Consider the following 10,390-nt stretch of genomic DNA (forward strand, 5'->3'; position numbering starts at 1 on the left):
AGTCTTAACAGACTGTCAAGAGAAGTCAGAAGCAACCTGACACCGCTTTTGCGTCTGCTACCACTTGGCTCTCCAGAGTACAAAAGCACATTGCTGCAAGAAGGAGAGGAGTACTCTCCAAAGTCTCACAATCTTACCTCGGGAAAGCGAGTATTCTGAGGACCCTCGCTACTGTTATCGAGGAGCGTGCGCACATTCCAGAAACCAATCATAGACCGTTTTCGATAGCCAAAGGTCGTTGCCGTGAGGTCAGTCCCTATCCCAGGCGTGTGAGTGTACTCTTAACTTACAGGGCGAAGAAGTTACTAAGAGGTAGGATTTACCTTTACCTACACGAATCGAAAGATAAAATTTTGCCACGATTTTTTCAATTCTGAAAAAAGGTCCATGAACCAAAATTACCCCAGTTTACGGATCGTTGAATTGTGGTCTGAATAAGCCATTAACATTTCAAAGGAATTCATTAAATAGATTTTGAGGTATCGTAGCACTAGATCTTGAAAATACAGTTTTGAGGAAATTGCGTTTAGAAGTCATTCTGTGTTCGAGTGAATGCTGTAACATTTTACCTATTCAACGGTGCAACGCTCCGAACGATTCCGAATATCAGAAAATCTCTTTTCCAAGATATTCCACACTATATTTGGCTACAATTGATGCAATAAAAAAATCGATTTCTCAGATACGACACACGGGATGGTCCCCTTAAATGACTCAGTCCAGTGTGTACATACATATGTATACTACACTATTGCAATTATAAATGAAGGACTATATTTGCAGTTGACCTAGTAGACATGCCTAGACACCTCATACTTTCAGAGTCCCTTGTGGGACAGTGTATGCTATCTGGCGTGTGCGTAATAATTGCTTACATCCTGTTTTGTAAGTAGAGCTGGAAGAAGAGATAACTTTAACACTGAACCATGCAGCACAACTAACATCCCCGCTGATATGGAGACTTGTTGATGACAGTGGTCGTTACAAAGTCACCCTTGCCTGATGAAAAATTTAAATCCTTACGCTAGATTTTATTGAAATTCGTTAGTCTGTGCTGACAATATCCTTCAATTCAACGGATGTCCTTGCTTTTCCGAAATCTTTCTAAACTTAAATTCTTTGTACGAAATTCATATATCAAATGACGAAAGACTTAATTGTCCCATTTAACTGACGTGCATAAGTCAACTTGGACATTGCATCCCTGGAGGTCAAGTGGAAAATATACTAGAATATTAGCCACTAACAGCAGTGCTTATATCTTATTTTGCAAACTCCCCGATGAATGGAATATAAGCCGCATTGTTTGTGAAAGCTTTTCCAATGCTAATGGCCCTTAATATCGAATAAATATTACGCATGTGCTCTAGTAAATAGGACATAAGCCGGCGAAACGGCAGCTTCCCTCGCTTTCCGTATCCTTCGTGTGCATGTACATGTTCATCTGTTTTACGTTGTGAGGAGCTTTTCCTTGGAAAACGGCTCCATCAGTCGTAGTCGGCTTCAGTTGTACAACGGACTCTACATCATTTATATGAAAACTGTCTTGTGGGGGCGTTCAGTTTCAGGAAGGACAACGAGCACTCCTTTCGTCTGAATTTATTGAGCGATTTCATTTCGTTTGCTCTGTTGGTGTTTCGAAATGAGCGCAGGTTTCAGCTGAATCCGGTCAAATGGAATGTAGATTTTTTTCCGTACTCGTACCATCACAAATAAAAATTCAATAAGTTTCCAAGATAATGTCAACATATCAACAGTCCTCAATAGGATTGCCGATTACATAGGCTCACAGGAGAGAAATAGCGGAAAGGATTTTGTATAATGTGTTTGCAGGAGAACCATTGGATGTATCCATGTACATATGTGTCTTTGAGAGTAACCTTTGAATGATCCTTAGAATTATTGATCCAAACTACAGGGATATAAGCTAAAAATATAGCAGATCTAAAGAGTTGGAGTGATCATCATCTGTTTATATATAAACGTCCTTCATCACCCAATCATATTATTTCCTTCACACGATTTTTTGCTCTTAAGCACTCTCGATGGCTTCAGTTCTTATTTCATTAATGATGTGAGATGCGTTTGTAACGTAAATATATTCTTGAAGATTTGAGAATAAGTTACTACTACTACCTAAAAGTCTTTTCTCACCAAACGTTCGAATGCTTCTAAATAGAGCTTTTGTAAAGTATCTATGTATCTCAAGCCTATGTTATTGCTTGGAAAGATGACCTTATTACCACACGCTAGGCTAATTAAGTGAGATTCGGTCAATAATTAGTTTGTAGGAAGTAATGATTTTTTGGGTCAAGGGTCAAATGAAGCGAATACGTTGAGAATAGATTGCATTCTAACTATCTACTCGTGTATCTATCTGAATTTGAATGTGATTTGTTCGAAGTGAGGCAGTTGGTATAATATCAAACTTTGTATGCAATGAGTAGAACGATTTTGGATTGAGTTTAAGGGAAGGGGCTTCCTATATATTAGAGATGCACAAAACATGTCTTAGTAGGTAATATGATATCATACCACTTTTTGAAAAAGGTGATATCACAAAGTAATATCACATATTACAAAGTAATATCACGTATTGCAAAATAATATCACATATTACAAAGTAATATCACAAACATCACCTTTCATTACTTTAACCATATGTACATATGTATGATGTTCGGTAGCTTCTAGTACCAAATATTACTTATGATTAGAATAATTTGGTATGCATTTAACATATTCAAAACGTAAAGTATACGACAGTACCAAATAAGTGTCATTGAAGAAGTAATGAACCTTTCATGCAAGCGGAGAAAAAAAGCTGAAGATCCCATAAGACTATTAGATAATAGATAGTACAATATTGATTTGTGACTGATAGTGATTTTTTCATACCAGCATTACTTTACTTAAAGCCGAGAATCTGCATTCCCATACGCACATACACTCGGAATCATTTTCTAGCCCAAAGGCAGCCCGAAACCAGCCCAAAGCTAATCTAAAGCAAGCCCAAAGCCAACCGAAAAACAATCCAAAAGCCAGCCCAAAGGCAGCCCGAAACCAGCCCAAAGCTAATCTAAAGCAAGCCCAAAGCCAACCGAAGAACAATCCAAAAACCAGCCCAAAACCGCCCGAAGCCAACTTAAAGTAAATTCAAAATAAGCCCGAAATCAATCTAAAACCAGTCCAAAAGTCAGCCTGATGCCAGCCCAAAATCAGTCCAAAACCCGCCCGAAGTCAACTTAAAGCAAATCCAAAGTCAGCCTGAAACCAGGCCAAAAGTCAACCCGAAATCAGCTGAAAGTCCTCTCGGTGCCAAGCTAAAGGAAGCCCAAAGCTTCGGCGTCGACAATGTCCGCCGCAACTTATACTACGAAGGGCGCTAATGTTAAGTGATTCTATATTACAACATCACTTTTGTAATTGGATGACGCTAGGTAACGAGATGATGATTGGTAATGTGATGATGGTAGGTAATGGGATGATGCTTGGTAATGCGGTGAAGCTAGGTAATGGGATGATGCTTGATAATGCGGTGATGCTCGATAATGCGGTGCTGCTTGGTAATGCGGTGATGCTTCGTGATGTGGTAATGTTGTAATGTTTGGATCGCACTCGGTAAACACTTTTGTAATATTATATACATCACATCACCTACCAATTTTTACTATACATGCAAAAGGGAAATGAATTGCTTTTCTCAGAATATGGTCAGGGCAAGTATCAAATATAAGAATTCAATTAGTAATTTTCGGAACTTTAATGTCGGCTGAAAAATGGAGAGGTTAGGACACAATATCACATTATTGAAGTAATTCTCGTTCTTAGGAGCGATCCAATTGAAAAAGTCAAAAAACTTCATGATGAACCTATGCAGAAGTCAGCCTGCAAAAGACATCCCATCACTATATCTGCACAAATAAAGTTAATAATAAGTATATTATAGCCGTAGCCAGTCCCAAGCCCCCTACTACGAAATAATGGCGAGGCCAACATTTTACCGTCCCTTGTTCCACCAGAGATTCGTCGAGCGTTTCCGCACTTTGCGCACGTGACTGTGCAGCGAGTCGCAGACCAGTACTGTTTTAGTACTTGCAACGATAGAATCCGGACTATCATCAGGGAACGTGTTCGACTTGAGGTCATTTTGGAAATTAATGACCAAGAGTCGAAGGGGGCGGCGCATCAACAACACCGCGCCGCACTGCAGGCAACAATTTCAGTACTCGCCGAAGCACTCTTCTCCGCCGTCCAACTGAGTTTACCGCTGAGGTTCGGGATAAATTTCAAAGAGCATGTGTAGAATTCTCGGAAATGGATCCTTTGCATAGACCAGGTATTCCCAGGCTTTATGCATCTGCAGCAACTCCGAGAATTCTATCTTAAATCAACGATGAGATTTTATCTCGGCTGTGTGCTGATATGTCGCTGCTGCAAATACAATCACTTGTGTATTGTGGTGCAGTTATGCCTGTCAGATTGCACGGTCAGAAGATTCGCTTTCGCGTTGTTGGTGAGATGGCTGAGAAATAAAGTGCAGAGGGTTTACAGGAATTTTGCCATCCCCAGTGAAACACTCTTAGTTGAAATTCTGGATATACTAAGGCAGAAACTTTTTGCCATATGCTGTCGGCCTTGGTCCGAATCGGGTGCAGAATTTCTGATATAAGAAATTTACCAGAATACATAGTTGGTTAGAACATAGCATAAACCAGGTGATCAGTCGGTCGGAGGAATTTCCAGCCTTCCCAACTGCGGAAATTGCCTGCCTTGCCCCTAAAAAGGACACGGTGCAGGACCCCGCGGACACAAGACCGATTACTTGCTTACCAACCTTCTATAAATTCATAACGTCCATTATTAGTGGAAAGGTGAATGCACACCTTGAGAACAACAAAATTCTGTCTAAGGAGCAGAAGGGTTGCCGAGTTAGGTCAAAGGGTTGCAAGGAGCATCTCATTATCGACTCGGTAGTTGAAGGACAAGCAACTAGGAGCCAAAGAAACCTCCTTAGTTGCTATATGGATTATGCTAAGGCTTTCGGCAGCGTCTTGCATACCTGGCTAATCGATGTTCTACATCTGTATCGCATTAATCCGAAACTAATAAAATTTTTTGCTACAGCCATGGAAGGATGGCATAGCACTTTATCAGTGCGTACTTCTAAGGGTGATAATACTTAAGAGCCTTTCCATATACGGAGGGGCATCCTCCAAGAGGATTCATTGAGTCCCCTTTGGTTTCGCCTGAGACGGAATCCCCTTTCATGGCTACTGAATGAAGGAGGAAGAATAAAATAAGCGCATTGAATGTATTCGCTATCCCTTCAATGGATTATGCATTCGGAACATTGCCGTGGACGAAAACCGATTTAAAAAACGTCCAGTGGCGGATACGGACTACTATGTTAAAATTCTGAATACATCATCCAAATTCTGCCGTGGAGCGGATAAACCTGCCTGTTGACATCGGAGGCAGGGGCGTGGTTGACGTGGCGGCACAATATCACCGCCAAGTCGACTCGCCGCGCGCTCATTTTTACAGCAAAGAGCAGGCGAGTCCCTTGCATGCGGCTGTTTATAAGGCAGACTGTGGGCTGACTCCACTTAGCTTGAAGGATCGATCTTTCAATCCTCTGAGTGGGATGAAGTCAGACCAAGAGCGGATTGATGAATGGAAGCCGAAGGCGATGCGCCACCCGAGCTTATAAAAAGCTCATAATGAATGAGCGGGTGGAGAACGACCAGTGCAGAATGTGTGGTTCGGCGTTAGAGACTTTGGACCATCTCATGTCGGTTGCACTGTTATGGCACCGGTGCAATACACCATCAGGCATAATGTTGCATATAAGCATGGGCTGATCACGGGAACATGTCCGGTTTACCGATATGAGCCGCAAGTAGTACTTGATAGTTCTGTTTACAGCATGTATTGGGACCGGCAAGTTCTAACTGATCGCCATATTCCACACAACAAGCCCGACGTTGCGGGGAGTTTTCGACGGATTCCTCCATCAACCTACCACTGGTTACCACCACCAGCGCCCTTTGTCTTTTAAGTAGGTAGGATCATCCGAGTCTAAATGCTTGGCACTTAGTGCTAGTATTAGGTAAAATCCAGCATCTGCCGAGTTTGTGACAACTTGAAAAATAATAGGAAATATAGAGGGACCTCTATCCACACTGGCCCCGGATTTTCTCTCTACGATCCTGGTTATACATAATATAATATATTTGTAACTAAGTCCTTCTAGCAGAGACAATCTAATCACATCACAATTGCTGATGACACATGGCTTTTCTTCATTGAGAAAACAGCCACAAATATTGCATTTCCAATTGGTCTTTAGTTTTGATCTAACACATTTTTTTCGCTATATCAGCTTCGTGAATAATTTCGGATCAATAATTAGGGGTTATTCGACATTATAAGAATTCTTTATTTTCAGTTTCTTTTTATTATTACTAATTATTAACTTACCAGCGGGGACGAGCATGATGGAGTTTTTCCTTCTGCTTGCCGTTTCGGATATCTATCTCTATCTTTGAACTTTCTTGCTTTTTCCTCTTTCGTGTCAAATGCACTTTGACCGTCTGAAAACAATAAAGAAAAAGTATGTTTTGATGATTTTATAAATTTATCAACATTTTTTTTTTGTTATTTAATTTGTGGCCTTTTTATCGGTATATGCAGAGTTCGGCAATCATGTTTAATAGTTTAGATAGGTTGGAGGTTATAAATAGGGTGGACAGAAAGAGAAGAAGTTGGCTTCTCTCTATTCGTCAATCATTACAATTTTATTAGCTACGAAACGAGGGTCGCAGAGAAAATCCGGACCCAGGGTGAACATTTTGCTTTTTCTGCATTGAAATTTCGCCCGTTTTCCAGCCTGTCTAGTCAGGCTTCTATGGGATATACTCACGTTTCCGTTGAAATCACACGTATAATTTAAATATTCTGGCAAGACTGGAGATGAGAACAAAAAAGCCTTCGTAAAGCTCGACAAGATAAAATAAACAAGGATAAGACCCATCATACTAACTAAGAAAAGAAAACTAAGATTCACTGAAAAAGAGGAGAGCTATTTTATGCAACAAATTAGTCAGTTTTTGATTCAAAAAAGGACTCCAATTAGACAAAATGTGATACTAAACGTGTTCAACTTGGAGCAAGTGGAGAGCTTTATATACTTATATATGGTTGGCCTTCATCCTTTAGTGGGGTATAGCGCGTCAACCACAAATGTGTTTCAGCTCCCCCCACGACTTCCCGAGACACTCGCACTTGTCCTCTACTGTCCTACGACAAATTCCTTTAGGGCGACCAACTCATCGGCCATCTTGGGAGAGTGAATTCCAATGCATGGCCAAGCCCGCAATGCAATTGCCGCTCCTCCTCAATGTGTGACCTATCCATTGTCACTTCTGTCTTCCTGTCATACCACATACTGGTGCCAAGCCTGTGCGCTGACCAAGTTGTTCGTTTGAAATAGTGTCAGGCCAGCTCACTCCGATGATACGAGGCAGATAGGCATTGATGAAAGCTTGGAGCTTTTGAGTAACACTAGAGTTCATTGTTCATGTGCTACTGCCACATACCAATACGGAAAGAACACTAGTACAGAACAGTCTCAACTTGATCTTAGTGTTAAGATAACCATGTTTCTAGATTTTTTGACAGGGCAGCGAAAGCGGAGCTAGAGCCATTAAAGCGTCGGGCAACATCTAGTTCGGTGCCCTAGTCGGCAGAAACCCCGCTTCCTAGATGAACAAATTGATCGATGCTTTCGATGCTCTACCCATTAATGCAGATAAGGAGAGTGTAATGACTCGTCAGACTGAGAACCTTGGTTTTGTTGGTGTTTATCTTCAGTCCCACTCTATTTGCTTCTTTTTCTAGATCCAGAGCCATTTGGTCAAGGTCCATGACCGGGTGAGAGAGCAAATAGATGTCATCAACGTAGTCGAGGTGTTTGAGGAAAGATGTCATAGTCCATTGAACTCCTCCACGTCTTCCGGACAAGGCAGCATGAAGAACGTCACCGATAACAACAAGAAATAATATCCGTGACAGGATGCAACCCTGGCGGACTTCACTTTGGACTTCAAAATCCTCCCAGATTTTACCTCGACGGAACACATGACATTTTGCGCCATAATATGTCTCTTGCGTAGAGCACTCTAGATACACTTCCTATTCACGCTATCGAAAGTTTTCTCGAAGCTCATGAAGAGCAGTTGTAGTGAAGATATATATTCCGCGGATTGTTCCAAAATGATCCGTAGGGTGTTGATGTGGTCAATGCAGGAGGATTCGGAGCGGAAATCAACCTGCTCTATGTCCATCAAGCTTTCGAGATGTTCTTTGATGCGTTCCAGGAGTATTTTAGCTATCATCTTTTTTGCAACGGTAGGGAGCACGTAGACACTCCTCTAATTGTCACACTCATAATGTGTGCCCTTTTTTGGAATCTTAACAATCATCACTCTCTGGGAAAGCTCTCGGATTCTTGCGGTTAAGAACCTTGGCGAAGTGTTCTTTCCACCTTTTCAGTCCATCATCGTGGATGTGAAGTCGATCGTTGATGTGCTTCATAGGACCATCGAAAGATATGCGACCACATGCAAGCTCTTTCATGATGCGGAATAGATTCCTGAAATCATTCCGATATACGGCATCTTCCGCTTCCCCGACTAGCACAATAACAAATTCTTTCATGTCACGGCGTAGACAAGGCTGAACTTCTCGGGATTTCGCTCGGTATCCAAGTTCGAGTTCATCATGTTCACCATCACTCGCAGCGGTCATTACAGCCCTCAACCCCTTCCATTCATCGATCCGCCTTCACGACTCCGCAGTCAGCCAGATCTTATGACGCCCGGGACGTGTTCGACGACCTGTGCAGCACCCGAGAAAACAGCATATTTGATAGCGGCTCAATGCTCGATATTCAGAGGCGCGTTATTCAGCAGATCTGCTGTTCGATCAGCAAGATAGCTCTCTTATTGTCAAGCGACAGCTGGGTCGTACAAGCAGTCGATGTTAAAGTTAGGGGGTCACAACTCCCCCATCCTGCAAGATAGTGATCCCTTTGAAGGCTGATATCAGTGCATCTACTGCTGATCGCGAAGTGGTCAATCTGCTCGTAGAAAAGCACCCTTCTCCATTACATCGGAAGTTTCCGTTGATGAGTAGTATTGTACAATTGTAATGCTCCTTAACTTGGACTGAAATCTTGCAGTTAGAAATCTGTCCGAAACCGGCTCCTAGGTCAGGAGAGCACCTAGAGAGTCCCACCATTTTATTTCGCTTAAGCTCAGTTTATATCGCTGAAATTCCGGCTTAAATTGGAGAAAACATGCATTCTGAGGACCCTCGCTACCGTTGTCGAGGAGCGTGCGCACATTCCAGAAACCAATCATAGTCCATTTTCGCTAGCCAAAGGTCGTTGTCGTGAGGCCAGTCCCTATTCGAGGCGTTGTTGACGTTTCGGTTGCAATAAAGATTCAAAATTTGCAGGTTGCTAGCCAACAAATTTTTATCCCTTCTAGTGGCCTCTTACGACAAGCAGGGAAGACTTTGAATGTATAATAGTTTTTAGCCCCAACTTACAGGGCGTAATTATTAAGGACAATAATAAAATGGACGAAGTAGAAAGACAGATCATGCTTCCTAATCTATCTTATTACATTATGCTACTGATATTAGAAAATGACATTGATTCGGTCAATCTAATATTGAGATAGATCAGGAGAATGAATCTGATTGGTATGCAAACAATGAATGCCTTTCAGTGGAATCCTTAGGAGAATTTTAGACCTAACAAGGGAAAATTGCCGATGGCCAGCCGGAGACCTTCACTCATATCAAAATTTGGAAACTGCAGTGGGCTGGCTATGTAGAGTGGATAAACAACAAAAGACCTGCTGGTCACGAACTTAGGCCCGCTTTGAAGGCTTCGATACAGATGAGAGGACTTTTAATAATAAATTATTATTAATCTTTTTTTCTATGTTCTAGCAATATAATGCTATGTATATTTCTTTGTTGGTACACAATTAGATGCACTTCGCTTAAGCAAGGGCTGGTTCAGGCAATGTAGAAATATCTATGTTCAGAATATTATGTGCGTTGCGCTAATCGAGTACAGGGGAGTAAAGCCTTGGCCTTTTGTTCTTGCGCGTGGTAGCCAAGATGTTAAATGCCTTGTTCGAAGGTAGATTGAAATCGTCCCCCCGGAATGCTTGAGCAATCACAAGTTTATATGGGTGGAGCATAGGTGGGGTGCAAGTGAAAGGTTCTGCAATGCGATCGGTTAGATATTCGAAACAGCCGTACGCGATAAAGTTTTGCATGCAGCTTGGGAAGAATGCAACGGAAACTTATG

General features: G+C 41.8%; 1 protein-coding gene across 2 annotated transcripts in view; it reads right to left on the reverse strand.

Annotated features, from left to right (window-relative positions):
• LOC119650427 overlaps positions 1–10,390 on the reverse strand; it is a 40,201-nt gene that overhangs the window by 5,114 nt on the left and 24,697 nt on the right. For both annotated transcript variants that reach the window (XM_038053242.1, XM_038053241.1), the window contains exon 3: positions 6,484–6,596. In XM_038053242.1, the coding sequence (XP_037909170.1) occupies positions 6,484–6,596 (113 nt within the window). The remainder of the gene's footprint in view (positions 1–6,483; positions 6,597–10,390) is intronic.

The sequence above is a fragment of the Hermetia illucens genome, chromosome 2 (assembly GCF_905115235.1).
Source record: "Hermetia illucens chromosome 2, iHerIll2.2.curated.20191125, whole genome shotgun sequence".
NCBI lineage: Eukaryota > Metazoa > Arthropoda > Insecta > Diptera > Stratiomyidae > Hermetia > Hermetia illucens.